The sequence below is a fragment of the Phaenicophaeus curvirostris genome, chromosome 18 (genome assembly GCF_032191515.1).
Source record: "Phaenicophaeus curvirostris isolate KB17595 chromosome 18, BPBGC_Pcur_1.0, whole genome shotgun sequence".
Lineage (NCBI taxonomy): Eukaryota > Metazoa > Chordata > Aves > Cuculiformes > Cuculidae > Phaenicophaeus > Phaenicophaeus curvirostris.
Window position 1 is genome coordinate 8,929,153 of NC_091409.1, and position 19,193 is coordinate 8,948,345.

Consider the following 19,193-nt stretch of genomic DNA (forward strand, 5'->3'; position numbering starts at 1 on the left):
TTCAGCTACCACCAGGTTCAACCAGTTCACATTGCAAAACATCATGCACCCAGTAATGGCTCCAACGGCAGCAGACAAGAGTCTATCCCGCACAGCACCACAGCCCAGCATCCTGAGCCAAAGGACTCAGACCTGTATCCATCCCGAGGCCACCAGCACGGAAAGGCTTGAGCAGGCTGGGAAACCATCTCCCCTGCACACGAGGCTGCCACCCACTCAAAGGTCCCATTGCCCAGGGAAGAGCTGCCAGAAAAGCCCCCTCCCGCTGAGCACAGCAGGGAAACCCTGCCCCAGCCCTCCTGTCCCCCTCAGTGAGCTCTATTAAGAGACATGCAAGAGACTTGGGTTTCTTTTTTTTTAAATAAAACCATGGACTCGGCCTGACAACAAAGACAGTGACATAACAAATTCCTCCTCAATCCCTCTTCATAAGTGGGTGGGAGAGCTCCCCCCCTGCCCCGGATTTCCAGAGAAGCTGGTTATCAGCTGCTGCCTCTCCTCAGGCGATGCTGGTCCAGTGCTCTGCGCTTCTCAGTAACAGCCTCTGGCACAGGGTGTACCGAGAGCTGTGAGCCAGTACCCAGAACTGCAGCTGGTGCTGCCAACACATCCCTCCTCCTGCCTTGAGAGCAGAGGATGCTTTAACCCCACGGGGCTGCACACAACAGCACGCCTTTTGGTTGCAACACTGCGTTCCCTGGACCTCAGACGAAAAAACACTCTGCTTTTCCTCAGAAAAGCCATTTATCCTCCCAAAGGCAAGGTTGCCTGTTTCCTGCGCTGCTGGCGGGCAGCTGCCCCCTCCTGCCTCTCCGGCACTGCCCATGGCCAGGACCAAGGGCCCTTTGTGCCAGCTCCCAAAGCCCTGCCACTGCACCGAGTCCATCTTGCTCAACCACTGGCCCAGCACCAGAGCTGCCCATGGTGACTCAAAGCCCTGAAACAGGAGGGATGCCCGATCCCAGTTTCTCCCTTTGCCAGCCCCTCGAGGACCTTGTCTGCCACCCCTGCCCAGCCCTCGCTCAGTCCCTACCATGCACAGAGCAGCTACTTGGCTTTTCCCCTCACTTTTGAACTATTTTTCCATGCTCACAGCTGCTCTCCAGCTCCGGTGAGTGAGTGAGAACTGCTGCGTCCTACCTGTCAGAACCCCTACAGTCAGCCACGACCACCCCCCTCCAGCCCCATCATCACGAGCATAAAACACTTTATCACCCTTTAGTCTTTTCCTGAAGTCCCAGCCCAGCCCTGCCACCCCATTTCCAGACCCACCACCCCAGTGCGGAGCTGGGGCAGAGACAGCACCGTGCTGGGTTGGTCGGACTCGATGATCCAATGGGTGTTTTCCAACCTGGTGATTCTACGGGCTCCCCGCCGCGAGGCTCTGGCTGCTGGGGTCCCTACAGAAGGTGGGGAGCAGGCAGGTCCCCCTGGCTTTGGGGGTGGTGGGAGCAGCAGCTCCCCGGCTATGCCAAGCACCGTGTTTCGGGGAACACCCCGTGGGGGGAGGCAACGCGCACAGACAGGCAGGTCGGTTAGAGTCAGTTGACAACTTCACAGGGCGACTCAGAGGAAGACACTGTCCCTTTTCAAGCCTTGTTTATCTGCCTACACAAGAGCCTGAGTCAGGACGTGTGGGTGCAGCCGGGGGCTGCCAGCCTCCCCGCACACACCCAGGAGAGCAAACAGAGGCTCTGCCTGCGCGGGGCTGCGCAGGGAAGAACCCAGTGGGCTTTGAAGCAGCTCCAGGACCAGGGTGGGTGCGAAGGAAGTCGCAGTCTTCTGCTGAACACCTTGAGAAAATAAGGAGTTATTTTGGGCATCCAGCAGTGCAAACAACCTCTTAATGCAACCTTATTTTTACTCTCCTTAGTAAGACAACACCATCAGTGTGCCTGGGCTATCCATGTGCAGCATTTTCCAGTGCCTGGGCAGGCAGATGCTTCTGCGATGTGTGGTGGGGAGTGAAGTGGGCACTGAGGGTGGAAACAAGGGAGGTTTCCTCTTGCTGAGATGCTGGGATGGAGCCTGGAGCTCCCCGGACATTCCTAAGGGACAGACAGGCACTCAGCTTCTGCCTGAGGTGCCCAAGCAGGGACAGACACTGTCAGGCTTCCCTGTGCTGTGCTTGGCCACAAAACTAATCAGCAATTGTGGTGGTCCCAGAGCAACGCTGAGAGCTCCAGCTTACCCCAAATACAACAGCCCTCGCAGCAAGGACTGTGCCCCTGCGTGGAGGTAGCAGAGTGGTTTCTGACTGCTCTGCAGCCAATCGCACCATCACGGGCCCCTTGTCACGCATTACCCAGAGGAAATTAAACACATCCCAAGTGCAGGACCTCAGGCTGCGGAGTGCATCCAAAGTTCACCTACAGTAAGAGAGGAAGAGCTGGCTCGTACAGGCAGAGATGGACCCTGCACGCACCCCTGTGTGTCCAAACACACGTACGTGTCCCCACCCATGGTGATGGCTCTCAAGCAGTCTTTCTTGAGAGTGGGGCCAGCTCAGGGCAGGTGAAACCAGCTGCCAGCAGGGTTGTGAGCCCCTGCTGCCACCAGCCCCCCTCAGCCGCACAGCACCTTGGTGAGGGAGGGGATTCCTGCACCCTGGATGCAGCCTTCTAGCCCCCTACCCCTAGCAATCCCTCCCTGCATCCATAGGGATGGAACCCCACTCTGCCAGCACCAAAGGCTCTGGGAAGAGGGTGATGTTTTCAGAGGTTCCTCCCAAGTATGAGCAGGACCCCAGGGGGTTAACGACAGGGCTGCACCAATGGGGCAGCTGCACCTGCACGGTTTGTCCCTGCTCCAGGGACAGTGGCTGCAGGAGCACAAGGGGCAGCACCGACAGCATCAGCATGCCTGACAAGGGCACCCCCACCACCTGCACCCCAGCCTCTGCATGCACAGTTTCATTAAAACCAGCTGCCCTGAGCTTTCTCTCAGCAAGGATTTGCTGAGCTCTCTTTAATCTCCCTCTCGACCTCCCTCGCAGATGGCGATGAAAGAAGAGGCTCTCCCAGCCATGGCTCAGCTCCTTCCCTGGAGGCTCTGCCTCCCCAGGCCCCTCTTCTGTGTGGGGAGCTGGGGCAGCACTGCAGCACAACCACCCATAGCCCCAGCTCATGGGAATTCTCTGGGGTATCTGTTCTTGGTGTGCAGCCCCTTGCTTTGACACCCTCAGTATCAAAAGGTCCTTTGTGGGGCACGAAGAGGTTGCATGTCTTGCTACAAGCCCTCTCAGTGCGGTGCCGTGGCTCGCCTGAGCAGAACACATCGCCTGCAGCCAGGGCCCCTCACCAGGACTGCCCCGAGCGCTGGGGGAGAAGATCCAGTCACACCACTGGGACAGGGCACGCGAGGACACGAGGAGAGCCCAGGACAGCGGGGGCTTTGCTTGGGCACAGCCCATGCATGACCCCTGCACAGCAACCCTGAGTACACACCAACCTGAGTGACCAACTGACCCCGAGGAATGGACCCCAACCGCTGTCAGGGCTCTGCCACCCACAAGAAGGTCCTTGTCACCTGCAGCAGCAACACACCAAGCACCAAACCTCCTGGGTTCTGGAGTGCTGAGGACTCCAGAACTGGACACAGGGCTCCAGGTGGGTGTCACCAGAGCAGAGCAGAGGGGCAAAATGCCCTCCCTCGCCCTGCTGGCCCCACAGCTTTGGATGCAGCCCAGGACATGGTTGGTTTCTGGGCTGCAAGTGCCTTTTCCAGCTCACATTGAGCTTCTCAACCCCCAGCACCCCAAGTCCTTTGCCTCAGGGCGGCTCCCACTGCATTCTCCACCCAGCCTATGTCTGAGATTGCCCTGACTCAGGTGCAGGACTCTGCCCTTGGCTTTGTCGACCTTCACGAGGTTCACCAGACCTTATCCATCACAAGCCACACGGCTCCCAGGTACCGAGGGCGCTCCTAGACCCAAGACCCCGTGATGCTGTGGGGTCTCCAGGACAGGGACAGCCGGCAGGGCGAGGGGTTGCGGGAAATCTCCGGTCCCAGCTCCTGCTCTGCAGCCCGTGGCACCATGCCCCGGAGCAAAGAACAAATTTTCCAGCGCGTTTTCCGCTCCAACAGCAAAGCTTCCAGCTCCGTTTCACTCCGGCCGCCCCATGTCTCAGGGATGCATTTACGGGAAGGGGGCGGCTGCAATCCTGAGCGGCTGGGGCCGTGCCAGAAAAAGGCTGGTATGGAGATAAGGCACCGGGAGAAGGGGGGAAGAAAACTTTATAAGGAGAAAACATTCCCCAAGCTGCTGGCACCTCGCGGCGGGCAGCGCAGCCCCGTCCTGCCCCGGCGGCGGCAGCCCAGCCCGGGGAGGGGGGTTATTCCCTCGGAGTTGTTGTTTTAACTAGGTGGGACCGAAGCCACTCCGTTTCCAGGAAACTTTGTTTTCCCTCTTTCCCTCCGCCATCCCCGGCGCGGGGGGAGGAGGGGGCAGCGCCCATAAAGGGGGAGCGGCGAGGGGGCGGGGGGACCGGGACAAGGACCGGGACCGGCACTGAGGCAGGGACCGGCACGAGCACCAGGACAAGCACCTGGACCAGGATCGGGACGGAGAGAAGCACCTGGAGCAGGACCAGCACCATCCCAAGCACCGCAGAACCCCATGGCCGAAGGTAAGGCTGCAGGATGACCCCCCCCTTCCATCCAGGATCCCCCCCGCTCCATCCCAGCAGCTGCTCCGGGCACCCATGGGTGAAGCGTTCCCGCAGCCGGGGCTCAGCGATGCTCGCTCTCTTGCTTCCCTGTGAGCTGGCGCTGGAGTTGGGTCCCTGCGCTCAACAGCTAAAGGGTGAGAGGGAATGGGAAAGACCAAACCCGCAGACGGTAGCGACAAGAGATGTGTGGTTTCACGCACGTTCTGCTCCATCCCTCCCTCCCAGCTACAGTGCTCGCCGCTGGCCTGAGCGACGCCAGTGTTTGCAGGATAAAGTTTGGTGCTATTTAAAGCTTTTGGTGCTATTCGAGTGTTGACAGCTAGGAACATGTGCCACTGTCCCACCCTGGTTTAAGGAGGATTTCCAGAGGCTCCATCAGGAGCAGCGCTTCGGGCTTGCAGAAATCCCTCCAGAGACAACCCCCTGCCTCCCAAAGAGCCATCTCCAAACCCCAGGGAACAGGACTGTGCGATGCCGATGGGCACGTGGCCCTTGGCGGGACAGCATCACCCCGGTACCAGCCCAGCGGTGCCACGGGCTGGCCCGGCTCCCCAGGCTCCCCGTGCGGACACCACCGCGGGTCCCTCAGGTTGAGCACTGACCAGGCACCACCAGCTCCTGGCACAGAGCCGAGCTGCACGCAGGCAGCCCTTTCTCCTGTGTGGCCATGCCTGGGTCCCCGCTGCCATCTGCACACCCTAGCGGCACCGCAGCCCCCTCTCCTCTCTTGGCATGTGCTTTCAAAAATCCATGTTTTGCTAAACCCACTGAGGATGATAAGCCCAGGGAGACTGAGACAAGAAAGAGCTCCAGCCCTCCTCTCTTAACACGCTTACTTGCCACAATTTGGCTTGGTCAGAGAGGTTCGCACTCAAATCTGGTGCTGTAGTATGGAGCCATGCTTCTAGCTACAGAGGGAGAGGTGGTGAGGGGAAGGAACTTTCTGTGCTCTGTCCCTGCTCCAGGGTCCCAATGGACCAGCTGGAGGGACCATGTCCTTAGTTATGGACAGTCCCAGCAGCTCTCGCCGTGCAGTGGGGACAGCTGATGAGCCCGACTGCCCTCCCCAGATGCACACTGCAGGGTCCCCATGCCTGGAGAGCCAGAAGCAGGGTTTCCAGGGAATGGTGAACTCGGGGTCAGCTGTTTCCATCTGGCCCTGGCCCAAAAGGGCTCGCTGACGGCTGCTGCTGGCTGCAAGCACCAGGAGGAGAGCTGCGGCACACGGGCAGCAAGCCGAGCATCGCCCCTCACGAGCCGCCCCACTCCCTGGCTGGCGCTGAGCTCTCTGCATCCTCTCCTGCACCAAGTGCCTTTGCTTATTCTGGCAGCCTGTGCCTCTGCTAGTGGAGTGTTCAAGGGTCACTGGCCTTGAGCGATGATGAACGACATCACATTGCTCCAGTGCGATGCCTGGGGCGGCGAGGATGTGGACACCGGCTGCTCGAGCGTGCAGCCCAGCCTGCATCAGCGGAGCCCCAAGGCCAGGGAACGAGACACCCTCTGTGTCACCGAATTCACAATCGGTCTCTCCAATATATCAGCAGTCCCAGAGCAGTAAAGCTGCCCAGAGAGCTGCTCTCAGCCTGGCTGAGGCACAGAACCACCACTCGCGTTCTCTGGGCTCAGCAGTGCTAGTTTGGGGTGGGGACACACAGACAGCAAACCCCAGCCGATGGCCCCACGCCTCCCAGAGCGCAGAGATGTGTGCTGGGCTTTGCTCCAGCGCTGGATGCCATGAGCCACAGACCTGGCACGGCTCTGGAAGCACACGGTGCCCCTCCTCCACAGTGGGACCGTGATGAGCAGCACAAGAAATAAGGTGCAGGGCTCGGTCAGGAGGGCAGCGCTTTGCTGGGAGCTCGCGATGCCAGCTCAGCCTGCAGAGCCCTCAAGGAGGGATGCTCAGCGCCTGGCACGGCCACGGCGCCCAGGACTGTGCCAGGCACACCAGGGGAGGAGGCCAAACGCCAGCACCAAGGTCCGATACCCAGGGCTCAGGGTGGGGTGATAGCAGCTCTGCTGCCCCACGGCGGGGGCTGCGTGCGCGGGGCACGGCTGTGCCAAGGAATGCTGTACGTGCTGCTGCCTTTGTAGATCTGGTGCTGGAGACATGGGACCTACAGTGCGAGCGCAACGGCCAGGAGCACCGAACGGCAGACATGGGCTGTCAGCAGCTGGTGGTGCGGCGGGGGCAGCCCTTCACCATCACCCTGCACTTCTCCGGCAGGGGCTACGAGGAGGGGGTGGACAAACTCGCCTTCAACGTTGAGACAGGTGAGTGTCACGAGTGAGCTGCCTGCCCTCTGCCCGAGGTCTCGCGGGGTTGCTGAGCCGAGCCGCCTGCCCCATCCCACACAGCCTCCGTTTCCCCCCAGCAGAAGCTGGTGCTGTGCACAGCTTTCATACCAAGCTAAAGAAGAAAGGTAGAAACCCAGTTCCGTAAGGAGACATGAAGGGAAGCGATAAAGAAATAAAACAGAAAGCCACTGCCTCCTCCTCCTGCTTCCGTGGCTGAGCCAGACGCAGCCACACCAAAGCTGCCAGCTCACCGGGAAGCGCCTTGGCTGCAACCAGGGAACCCACCCAAGTCTCCTGCCCTTCTGACAAACAGCAGCAAAAGCGAGTCATTCTGGTCAGAGGGTTTCACACCGCTTCGGCTGCTGGTCTCTTTACCCAGCTACCCGTGCCCCATCGCTCAAACATCCCCGGAGCGCTGTTTGCTCAGGAAAGACAAACCCTGGAGGAAGGAAGTGTCCCTGTACCTCCCCATCACATAGCCCCACTGCAGCCTCCTCGAGAGGTGCTGGTACACAGGAGCCAGGCACAGTATCCAGCCCCGTGGCTTCTCCTGCTGCTGTAGCCCTGGAGAGAGCCTGCTGAGAGCAGCAGGGATTGGGACATTGCTCCCGTGGCTAGAGTTGAGTGCAGCCGCCAAGCAGGGACTCAGCCTCCGCCAGCTCTGTGCAAAGGGAGAGGAAACTCTTCCCTAGGCAAGAGTTATTTTGGGGGTGTAACATCCTGCTGAGTCAGCCAGTCCAGAATTTAAAGTAAAACTGCACCCGGATTCCTCACAGTGTAAAACGCTCTTTTTCTTTCCCCTGAAAAGCTCCAATCCCACCATGGGCTGACAAACACGAACCAAGCATCCCCTGCCTTCACGCTAAGCCAGCGGCTCCCCCATCACCCCCTCTCCCAAGGTAGCTGTGGCAGGGGGTCTGCCTGCCCACCGCCCATGCCCACCAGGCTTGATGAGGTCGCACTGCATCCCAGGCAATCCCAGGCTGGTTTTCCAAGCAAAGAAGCCCCACGGCGCAGCCTCTCAGGGCAAAGGCACAGGCTGGCAGCAGCAGCCATTGGGCTGGCACTTGGAATCATAGAATTACCAGGTTGGAAAAGACCCACTGGATCATCGAGTCCAACCATTCCTATCAAATACTAAACCATGTATCTCAGTGCCTCATCCATCTGTCCCTTAAACACCTCCAGGGAAGGTGGCTCAACCACTTATGGAAAAGGGGCAGAGGTGCTTTGGCTCTTGCAAAAGCTCACAGTTGCACCACCTCACCGAGGTGGCCCTGGCACATTCCTCACCAGGACCAGACTCACAGCCCCATCTGGGCAGAGGCTCCCCTGGGAGAGCAAAGCCACCGAGGCCATGGGCCACCTCCCACAGGAAAGATTGGAACGGCTCCATGCTAAAATACAGCCCATATTTTTAAGGCAGCTATGGTTGAAGAGCCCTGCTTGGGTCTCGGGGGGGGGGATGCTGGAGGCTTTGCAGGCAAGGAGGAGGAAGAAGAGGAGGAGGAGGAGGAGGCAGCAGCAGGCTCTTGTGGCTGCCCATCCCCACGGCAGCAGCAGGCTGCCACTTGCAAAAAGGACACTATTAGCTCAGCCTGGCCTCCCCGAAAGGACACAGAGGAGAAACTGTGTCACTCTCATGAGTTCATGGGTATTTTTGGTGACTCGCCTGGCGCCCTGCCCACGCTGCGGGTGAGGGCTGGCGAGTGGCCCACAGCATCACCGCTGCACCGGCTGCGGTCAGCGCCGCGTGGGCATCACCACACTGAGCCGGGGCTGGGCAGCACCGCACCCCAGAGGAGCCGTGTTTGGAGCCAACTCGGGGCAGGTGGCTTGGATACAGCTGTGTGCTTGGAGGGGCATCCGGGATCACACTGTCCTCGGCTCCAGCGCTGTAGCCACTGATGTAATCGCTAATTGTGGGATGTTTGCAGCAACGCCTGTGGCCACACAGATGTAATGGGGCTCCTGCTGCCAGCACCCAGTGATGGGGGCTCCGCTGTTGGCATCTGAGCTCTGCCGGAGCCCCCACGCTATGGCAAGATCACGCTGCATAGGCACAGGGACTTGGTTGCTCTGCTCTGAAAGGAGCGGGAGTGGCTGCAGCTGAGGGCAGGATCCATGGCCCTGGGGTGGGCACCAGGCTGAGCATCCCCTCCGCTTTCCTGGCCCTGGGATGCCTGTGGGATGAGTCCCTCCATCCTGCCTCTTCCGAAAGGGCCAGGGACGCGGCCGAGCTTCCCATGGCTCGGCTGCCTCGCACCCCTGGTACCCGACAAACCAAACAGCAAACAGCCCTGGGTTGCAAGAGCCAGTGTCCAAGCAGGCACGCAGGCCAGAAAGGATGGAAGCTCCATGGGGCTCTTGGGGGGCAGCACCCCCTGGTGCAGCCCTCGCGCCCCCGGAGCACCAGGAGAGCCAACATCCTCCTTCTTGGCAGGACCCTGCCCCATCGAGGCATCGGGAACCAGGTTCCACTTTGCCGTGACGGACTTCCCGGAGGAATCGGGCTGGAGCGCTGTGGTCCAGCAGCAGGACGGGAACTCCCTCAGCATCTCGCTCTGCTCCCCCACCAGCGCCTGTGTCGGCCGCTACAGCCTGACGCTGGAGACCTCCACCGGCTACGAGGGCAGCAGCTACCACATTGGACACTTCATTCTTCTCTTTAATGCCTGGCACCCAGGTGAGGCTTTCGCTTCCCAAGAGCGGGGTTTCCCAGGTATGGGGAGCACAAGCTGCCCCCCAGCTCTGCTAGGGTGGTGCATGCCCATGGGTCTCATGCCACTGCAGACCCCAGGTGCCCCAAGCCCTGTCCTGAGCTCAGGCCTAAGCAGAAGTCACCACTTGGCTTCCACCTTCACATGCTCCCCACAGTAGGCTGGAGCCACAAGCACTGTCATAGAATCAGCTGGTTGGAAAAGACCCATCAGATCGTCGAGTCCAACCATTCCCATCAAACACTAAACCATGTCCCTCAGCACCTCGTCCACCCATCCCTTAAACACCTCCAGGGAAGGTGAATCAACCCCCTCCCTGGGCAGCCTCTGCCAGTGCCCAATGACCCTTTCCATGAAAATTTTTTTCCTAATGTCCAGCCTGAACCTCCCCTGGCGGAGCTTGAGGCCATTCCCTCACGTCCTGTCCCCTGTCACTTGGGAGAAGAGCCCAGCTCCCTCCTCTCCACAACCTCCTTTCAGGTAGTTGGAGAGAGCAATGAGGTCTCCCCTCAGCCTCCTCTTCTCCAGGCTAAACACCCCCAGCTCCCTCAGCCGTTCCTCATAAGGCCTGTTCTCCAGCCCCTCACCAGCTTTGTTGCTCTTCTCTGGACTCGCTCCAGAGCCTCAACATCCTTCTTGTGGTGAGGGGCCCAGAACTGAACACAGGATTTGAGGAGCGGTCTCACCAGGGCCTCACCCTAGACACATACAACCCCTTTGCCAGTGCCCCAAACACCCCCTGCCCCCTCAGGACAGCCCCCACCGCACAGCACCCCACGGGAGCTCACCTCTGCTGAGCCAGTGTGAAACCCTGAGCAGCAGCTCCCAGCCAGGCAAAGGGAAAGACCCTCATTGCCCCTAATTAATTGCCTCTAATTAATTGCCCCCACCTGGCCCAGCCCTGCCTACCCCCACCCGCCCTCGGCTGCTCTGGGGGTGTCAGTGCCTGGTGACAATCAACGCTGCAGGGTTGGGTGATGTTGGGCAAACAACAGCCAGGATTTCCATCTGTCCCCGTCCTTCGCTGCCCCGAGCTGCCCTGCTCCCTCTGGCCTGACCTGGGCTGAAGTGGCCGGTTTCCTGAATCCCAAACACTCGGCCCTGGCTCTGCCAAGATCAGGGGCTTCAGGAAGCTTTGCTCGCTCAGGGCTGTTCCTGAGCCTTCATGCTAGGGCTGTACGGGCTGGGTTTTCTCTGCAAACATTTCCAGTAAGCAGGGAGTTTTCCAGCAGGAGCTGCCGTGTGATCAAAACCGCTTCAGCGCTATCTCAGCCAGCGCTTCTGGTTCCCACCGCTCGCTTCTCCCTCCAGGGCAGCTTCCCCTCCTGGGAAAAGGCTTGACTCCTTAAAACAAAAGGGAGGAAAGAGTGCAAAATGAGAAACAATGGAAAAGCAAACCACAAGCCTGCTGATAATTTCTCATCAGTTCAAGACCAACTGGGTTGAAAATTCTCCAGCAGCTTTTTCAGATGGGAGCAGCTCCAGCCCTGCTGCCTCATTTCCCACCAGGTTCTTCCCAGCAGGAAGGGGGACCCCGAGCAGGGCTTGGAGTGCAGGGCAGAGCCTCCATCCCCATCCTAATCCTTGCTTTCCCTGCAGAGGACGCGGTTTTCCTCAGAGATGAGGACGAGCGCTGCGAGTACGTGCTGTCCCAGGAGGGGCTCATCTACCAGGGCTCCTGCGACTACATCACCTCCACACCCTGGAACTTCGGCCAGGTGAGCAGGAGTGGCCCATGGGACACCTGAGACCTCTGGGACCCCTGGACAAGCACCAGTGCTGCAGGGCATGGGCGCTGGTGCCACGCGTGTCCCTCGAACGTGCACCCCAAAGGCAGCCAGCACCTTGGGAAGGATCCGGCCCCGCCACGCAGCCTTGGCGCGAACAAAGGCTGCCCAGGGAGGGGGTTGAGTCGCCTTGCCTGAAGGGGTTTAAGGGATGGGTGGACGAGGCGCTGAGGGACATGGATTAGTGATTGATGGGAATGGTTGGACTCGATGATCTGATGGGTCTTTTCCAACCTGATGATTCTATGGTTCTAAAGCAAGATCTGGTTTCTGAGCCGGGAACACGCTGACTTCCAAGCGCAGCAGAGCGAGGGGAACATTCTTGCACGGCTCCCCAGGGGCCGCCTAATCGGAGCGGCCACGCTGCGCCAGGAGCCAGTGCCCGATAACGCTCCCGGCACCACGCCGGCAGCGCCGATAACGCAGCGTCTGCACCATGAGGTGCAGCCACGGCCACGCGGTGCTGGGGGAGCCCAGCCACCCTCCCCGAGCCCCAGGAGGGCCGCGGGAGCTGGGGCGCCTGATACCCCAGCAGGATCCAAGCCTCAGTTCAGGGACGGGCTGTGACTCACTCAGCGATGGGAAATGGGTGGATTTTGCCAGAGGTCAGCTCCGTGCCTGACCCCGCAGGAAGCAGGATGCGGTGCAAGGGTTGGAGCTCATGCATGGGCTTCTCTGGCTGAGCCTCCGTGTGGTGGCACAACCGAGGGTTGTTGCCGAGCGAGTGCTGGCTCAGGGAGGGAACCCCGGTTCTACGTGACCCCCATGTGCACGGCAGCCTCCGATGCCGGGCATCCTGGTGATCCAGGAGCGAGCAGAGAGGTGCGAGAGCCCTGTGCGCTGCAGGGACCTCACAGACCTTTCCTCCCCGCTTTGCACCAGTTTGAGGACAACATCCTGTCCATCTGCCTCCAATTGCTGGACACAAACCCCAAATTCCTGAGGGATCAGGACCAGGATTGCTCCCGCCGCAACGACCCCGTGTACATCGGCAGGGTGGTGAGCGCCATGGTGAGTCTCGTGGCTCTCTGGCCACCAGTGCACCCAGCACAGTATCCCAAGCATCTTGTGTCCCCCAGCTAAACAGCTTTCAAGTACAACTGATAATTTTCCATCAGCTCAAGTCCAACTGGGTTGAAAATTCTTCTCAACTGTGGCAGAGAGGTGGCATTTGTCCTTCTTCCTCCCCACCCCAAGTTATACCAGTTTCCTTCCCTGGGGTGTTTCACATCCTCTTTCCAACCAAGGCTCTCCCATCACAGCCCCTCTTGTCGTGCTGCAGGTAAATTGTAACGATGAGGACCGTGGGGTGCTGGCAGGGCGGTGGGACAACCAATACGAAGATGGGATGAGCCCAATGGCCTGGATCGGGAGCGTGGACATTCTCAAGAGGTGGAAGAACTTAGGATGCCAGCCAGTCAAGTATGGGCAGTGCTGGGTCTTCGCTGCCGTGGCGTGTACTGGTGAGACATCTCCCATCGCCCCTCCACCGCAGGGCAGGGTCACTCGTGTCCCCCCACCCCATCTCCCACCCCTGCCCTCCGCCCACTCCCTGTGCTGCAGCAGGAGGGAACTGATTACAATCAGCCCACAATGATTGCTTAGCAATTAAGCTTGCCGTTATTTTAATTTATCAGAAAACAGAGGAAAATAAGGATAGAAAAGGGCTTTGGCTTTTCAATTAGTGCTGCCTCTGCAGCCGGGCAGAGCAGGAGGGGCTGGACTCACAGGAGAAGGAAAGTGGCTTTAAGGTCAAGTTTGCAATGAAGTAATGAATCCACTGAGAGCAAAATTATTTCGGTGCCACCAGGGCAGCCGAGCTGGGGCAAAAGAGAAGAAATATTCCAGGTTCGCTTCTGCTGAGCACACACAGACAGAGACACAGACAGAGACACAGACACACCCCCACCCCCCTGAGGAAACTGCCTGGCTCGCTCTGTGAGCACCCGTGTGTTTCTGTGCCACAGATATATGAGAGCCTTTTTAGAGGAGAGAAATAGCAGAAAACTAAAGTGGATTTTCCATGACTTGCAGAAGTTTATGGCCTTCCTTTGAAGCATTATAACTACCTCGCTGTTCCCCAGGGAGCCCCTCTCGCAGTAAAAGGCAGCTGGGAGATTAAATAAGCGGTTGCAGCGTGCTGCTGCCTGTGCACTCCCTCCAAAGCACTCGCAGCCTCTTTTGTGCCTTTTGTCTGCTGCAAAATCAAAACCTGACTGGCTGTCAGTGCTGCACACCACCATCTCGCCCGTGGCACGATGGCAACAGCAGGATCCAGCTTGACCTGGGGATCTGTCCCTGGGCACCCCTTTGTGGGGAAGGGAAGGGCAGGAGCCGTGCAAACCTGGGGCTCCATGAGATTGGAGCTGTGCAAACGTGGGACTCTGTGGGACAGGAGCTGTGCAAACCTGGGGTTCTGTGGGACAGGAGCTGTGCCAACCTGGGGTTCTGTGGGATGGGAGCTGTGCAAACCTGGGGTTCTGTGGGATGGGAGCTGTGCAAACCTGGAGTTCTGTGGGATGGGAGCTGTGCCAACCTGGGGTTCTGTGGGACAGGAGCTGTGCCAACCTGGGGTTCTGTGGGACAGGAGCTGTGCCAACCTGGGGTTCTGTGAGATGGGAGCTGTGCCAACCCGGGGTGCTGTGGGATGGGAGCTGTACAAAGCTGCCCCCCCGGGTGCTGGGACCCCATCTCACCCTGCGCTGCCTCCCCACAGTCATGCGATGCCTGGGGGTCCCCAGCCGGGTGGTGACCAACTACAACTCAGCCCACGACACCAATGGCAACCTGGTCATCGACCGCTACCTCAGTGAGGCAGGGGAGGTGGAACAGCGCTCCAAGGACATGATCTGGTGAGCAGCAAAGCAGGACCCCAGCCCACCCGCCCCCGGGGCAGTGTTTCCCCCTTCCTCAGTTCTTCCCGGAGCCCAGCAGGTGCTGGGGGAGGCTGAGGTACCTACATCCTGGCTCCCCTTGCAGGAACTTCCACTGCTGGGTGGAGTCCTGGATGGCGCGTCCAGACCTGGACCCTGGCTACGATGGGTGGCAGGTGCTGGACCCGACACCCCAGGAGAAGAGCGAAGGTACGGCGAGCAGCACATGGATGCTCCGTCCTGCGCCCCTGGCGTGGCAGCATCTCCCCCGCTGTGTCTGGCGCCTGTGGTGGCCGAACCCCCCGCAGTGACGGCAGCTCCCTCCTGGCAGGGGTTTTCTGCTGCGGGCCAGCCCCCGTCCAAGCCGTCAAGGAGGGCGACCTGCAGCTGAAGTACGACATCCCCTTCATCTTCGCGGAGGTGAACGCCGACGTCGTCTACTGGGTGGTGCGGCCCGACGGGTCGGAGAAGAAGAGCATCCACTCCTCGGTGGTGGGGAAGAAGATCAGCACCAAGAGCGTGGGCAGGGACAAGAGGGAGGACATTACCCACACCTACAAGTATCCAGAGGGTACGGGGCGGCAGCTGGGGCAGTGACGCTGGGGTGGGTGGCTGGTGGGAAACAGAGGGGGGAAACGATCTGGTAACACAATAACTGCAGCAGGAGAGCTCCAGGGATGAGGGCAAAGCAGCCCAGACCGTGTCCTTCCTGTATTCCCCTGGGAACCATGGTTTCCCATGCACCGCAGGGTCCGAAAAGGAGAGAGAAGTGTTTGAGAAGGCAGAGCATGAGAAGAGCTCTCTCCGGGAGGAGGACGAGGGGCTGCACCTCAAGATCAAGCTGTCGGAGGGTGCAAACAACGGCTGCGACTTCGATGTCTTTGCCGTCATCAACAACAACACAGACACAGAGCGAGCCTGCAGGCTCAGGCTGTGTGCTCGAACCGCCAGCTACAACGGCACCATCGGGCCCCAGTGTGGCATGAAGGACCTGCTGAACGTCACCCTCGAGCCCTGGGCGGGTAAGAGACAGCTGCTGGTGGCGAGGATGCTTGAGGATGCTTTGGTGAGGGCTGGGGTCAGGGCAGTGATTGCCCTGGGTTCAGCTGCAGCTCTGGGGTCCACAGTGAGGCCGTGGGGTGGGGATGGGTCCCCCAGGAGAGCGCTGTGTGCCCAACCATGAGCCAGCAGGGCCAGCCCTTGCAGCCGGTGGGAGGGAGTCATGACTGCAGAGCCTGCACTGACTCCTTTCCAAGAGATGCAGCCATGGTCACGGCCACCAGCTCTGCACACGCAGTGGCTGAGCAGCAATAAGAGCTGGGCACGTCTCATCTGGGCTCAGTGCATGGAGCCCCGCAGCCCTGCTCAGAGCCGGGGTTCAGCACCAACCTCCCCGAAAGCAAGGTGTGAGCCAAGGGCTGGGATTCACTGTCATCCTTCCTCTCCTTGCTGCTCCAGCCTGGCAGGAGAACCACCAGCACTGCAGGGGTGATTGTATCCCCTCTGCATGTACCCTCTCTGGTTGTACCGCTGATCATCAGGTCGGCACGCACCGGGCTGATGTGGGGCAGCAGTCAGAGAGTTCTGTTCAGTCCTGTGGGATAACAGCAGTGTGAAAACGGGGGCAGCAGGGAAGCCAGCACCCAGAGCTGGTGCCAGGGCCTTTGTCCATCCCCTGGCCTTGTGCCACATCAGTGCCATTCACCAGCAACAGCGAGCGATGCCTCCTCCAGGGCCTTGTCCTTATTTGTCTGCCGCTGTGGATTTTTAATCTTGCTGAAAGGATGAGGAATGCTGCTCAGGCAAGGGGCTGGAAATGCAGTTAGAGAGGACAAAAGTTCCTGCTGGCACATCCATCGCACGGAGGGAGCAGGCTGTGCGCGGCACAGGGCTCTGTCCCAGGGCACTTGGCTGCGCTCCTCTCCCTTGCTCTTCCCTGTGCCTCCGTTCCGCAAGCAGAGCTGCACTTAGCTGCTCTCTGGTGGGATTTTCCCACAGGCAAGGAGAGCAGAACTGACCCCAGGGCAGCTCCGATAGCTCGGTCCCAGGCTGCGGGGAAGCAGCCCGTGCTGGGGGGTGTGAACCAGGCTGGTCACAGCAGCGCCGAAGCTCTCCGTGTCTCCTCCGTGGGCGAGCACAACCTCGCTCAGTGTTCTGCCAAGGAGCTGTCCTGGTGTAGCTTGCTGGACCTTCCTTTGCCTTTGTCACAAATTAGCATCGCTGCCTGGTAATTAAACAAGAGATTTGATTTATGTCAGTTTTTCCACATTGCTTGGAAATGCAACACATCTGCTGCTCTGGAACAGCCTGATTTTTAATCTAAGCCAAGATCTGCAAACGCAGCACGTGGCTCTGCTATTTGCTGTCCTCGGGTCACAGGATGCTTTGGCCTGGAAGGGACCTTAAGGCCTATCCAGTTCTATCCCCTGCCGTGGGCAGGGACACCTCCCACTGGATCAGGGGGCTCAGGTTGTGGAAGGGAAGAGGGAGCTGCCTTTGCTCACAACTGCAACCCTTCCAGCCCTGGCACCTACCAGCATCCACGAGCTCCTGGAGAGCTGCTCAGGACCCTTCTGCAGGGCTGGATAGGGCAGCGGGGGCTGCGTGGTGGAGGAGCCCCACTGGCCTTTAGGGTCTTCAACATTCCCATCCACAAGTTAATCCAACATCATTCTCTCAGAGACTTATAATTATGAGCTCCTGCAGCTTCTCTCGGCTCCTGCCTGTGAATACAGACCCCGGGACTCCCCAGACCACAGCCTTGAGGAGCCCCAGCTCTCCGTGCCGGCGCAGGGAGCCCAGCCAGAGCAGTGCCAGGCGCATTCTTCTCCCCACAGCCTCAGCTGTTGCTCCAGCCCTTTTTGTCCTGCCCCAGGAATGCTGGGCTTCTCTCCTAGCAGTCATGGCCTCTCTGTGGCCCTTCTCTACCACAGCTGGTTGCCTTCAGCCTCCTTCACCCTGCAGGCACAAGACAGCCCAGCTCCCCCAAGAATTCCCCATCCTTGCAAGGTGCCTGGAGAAGCTCCTGGGGAGCCCAGAGCAGATGGGGGGCAGCACGGGGCCCCGTGGGCGCTGGGTTGGGGAGGGAGCACTCTGACCATGCTCTGTTTCCTCTTCCAGAGAAAAGTGAGCCCCTGCGTATCCTGTATGAGAACTATGGGGAGAACCTGACCCAGGACAACATCATCAAGGTCATGGCTCTCCTTACTGAGCACGAAACCGACGATGTCATCGTGGCCATGAGGGATGTCTACATCCAGAATCCAGAGATCAAGATCAGGGTAAGGGCTCAGCACTTTCTCCTGGTTGGGGCGTGGGGGGGGACAATTCCCATTCATAGGGGGTTACTACCATCATCCGGATGGGTTTGGGTCACTGGGAGCAGCCCTGGGGCAATCCCACTACAACCAGGCTTGGGCAGAAGGTCTGCATCCCCAGGGACCTGCCTCAGCCCCACCAGGCTGGGGCAGGGGGAGCCCTGAGGCCCCCAAGCAGGGCGGTGCTGGGGGTCTGACCCCCTCCTGCTTGCAGATTTTAGGGGAACCAATGCAGCAGCGGAAGCTGGTGGCGGAGATCAGCCTGGTGAACCCCCTCGCAGCGCCCCTGCTCAACTGCGTCTTCGTAGTGGAGGGCGCCGGCCTCACCGATGGGCAGCAGATCAAGGAGCTGTAAGAGCTTTTCCTCCCTTCACTCCGCCAGGTTGTTGGGAACGGGGCAGGGGTGGATTTTCATGCCCAGAGCCCCCCATGGCCTGGCCCTGCTGCGGGCACAGTGGGCGCAGGGGCTCGGAGCATCACGGCCACACCACGGGAAGTCCCTGCTTCCCAGGTCCCGGTGGGCACGGGGAGGGGGACGGGGGGGTAGGAAGGAGCGGGGCCGCCCCACTGACCCCCTGTCCTCTCCAGCGAGGAGCCCGTGGAGCCGCAGGCAGAGGCCAAGGTCCGGCTGGATTTCGTGCCGCGCCTGTCGGGGCTGCGCAAGCTGGTGGTGGATTTCGAGAGCGACAAGCTGAGGGGGGTGAAGGGCTACCGCAACGTCATCATCGCACCCCAGCCCAAGTGAGTGGCCGCCGCGGCCCCTCTGCTGCAGAGACCCTGCCTCCCCTCCTGCTCCGGGGCTCGCCAGACCCCAGCTCGCTTTAGCCCAAGCCGATCCTAGTGGGCACGGAAGGACGATGGCTGAAACCCAACCCAACGCAGCTGCCACATTCCTATCCAGCAGCACTCAGTGCAGTGGGGAGAGAAGCAATGGGACCAGGGACAGCAGAGAGGGACTGGGGGTGTCTGGGGCTCCCTGTGGCAGCTGCTTGCTTCAGCACCTTCCCCTCACCCTGCAGGGTGGAAAGGGGACCCTGACCCAGCAGGGCTCTGCAGCGCTGGCAGCCCCTGCCACCGCAAAGAGCTCAAACCAAAGAGAACAACCTTCCCCAGCACTGACTGCACCTCAGCCCTGCTCCTGCTGCTCCAACACTTCTCTGAATGCAATTTGGTAGAGGAAAGATTGTATACTATGAGCACAGAGCTGTTTATAGGCTATATACGTATAGAACAAATCTATTTATGGCTAGATAACTCCACACTGCCTACAGCCCTACAGCAAAGCAGGGCTTCGCTTCAACACCTCTTCTGCCACTGCAAACACTGTGCAGTGAGGGTGGGATATTCCCTTCACATGAATTAACTATGCAAGCACTGAATAAAAACTCTATTTTTCACTTCTAAAGCCATGCTGGCTCTTCTTGAGCGTCCCTTCCAAACCGAGGCACCCAGCAGCTCCCTGCCAGCACCTGAGCAGGTGGGGGGCCAGTTCACGCCCCGCTGAGCGCTGCTGGGCTTCATTTCA

General features: G+C 59.8%; 1 protein-coding gene across 1 annotated transcript; it reads left to right on the forward strand.

Annotated features, from left to right (window-relative positions):
* Positions 1 to 4,473: 4,473 nt before the first annotated feature.
* On the forward strand, positions 4,474 to 19,073 carry TGM2 (transglutaminase 2). Its single transcript, XM_069872107.1, has 13 exons — positions 4,474 to 4,628; positions 6,768 to 6,947; positions 9,415 to 9,657; positions 11,291 to 11,409; positions 12,361 to 12,489; positions 12,761 to 12,941; positions 14,195 to 14,330; positions 14,458 to 14,561; positions 14,683 to 14,922; positions 15,101 to 15,373; positions 17,472 to 17,632; positions 17,883 to 18,019; positions 18,257 to 19,073. Exons 1-13 carry the CDS (start codon positions 4,619 to 4,621, stop codon positions 18,411 to 18,413), a joined length of 2,070 nt encoding a protein of 689 aa, XP_069728208.1. The 5' UTR covers positions 4,474 to 4,618; the 3' UTR covers positions 18,414 to 19,073.
* The last annotated feature ends 120 nt before the right edge of the window (positions 19,074 to 19,193 follow it).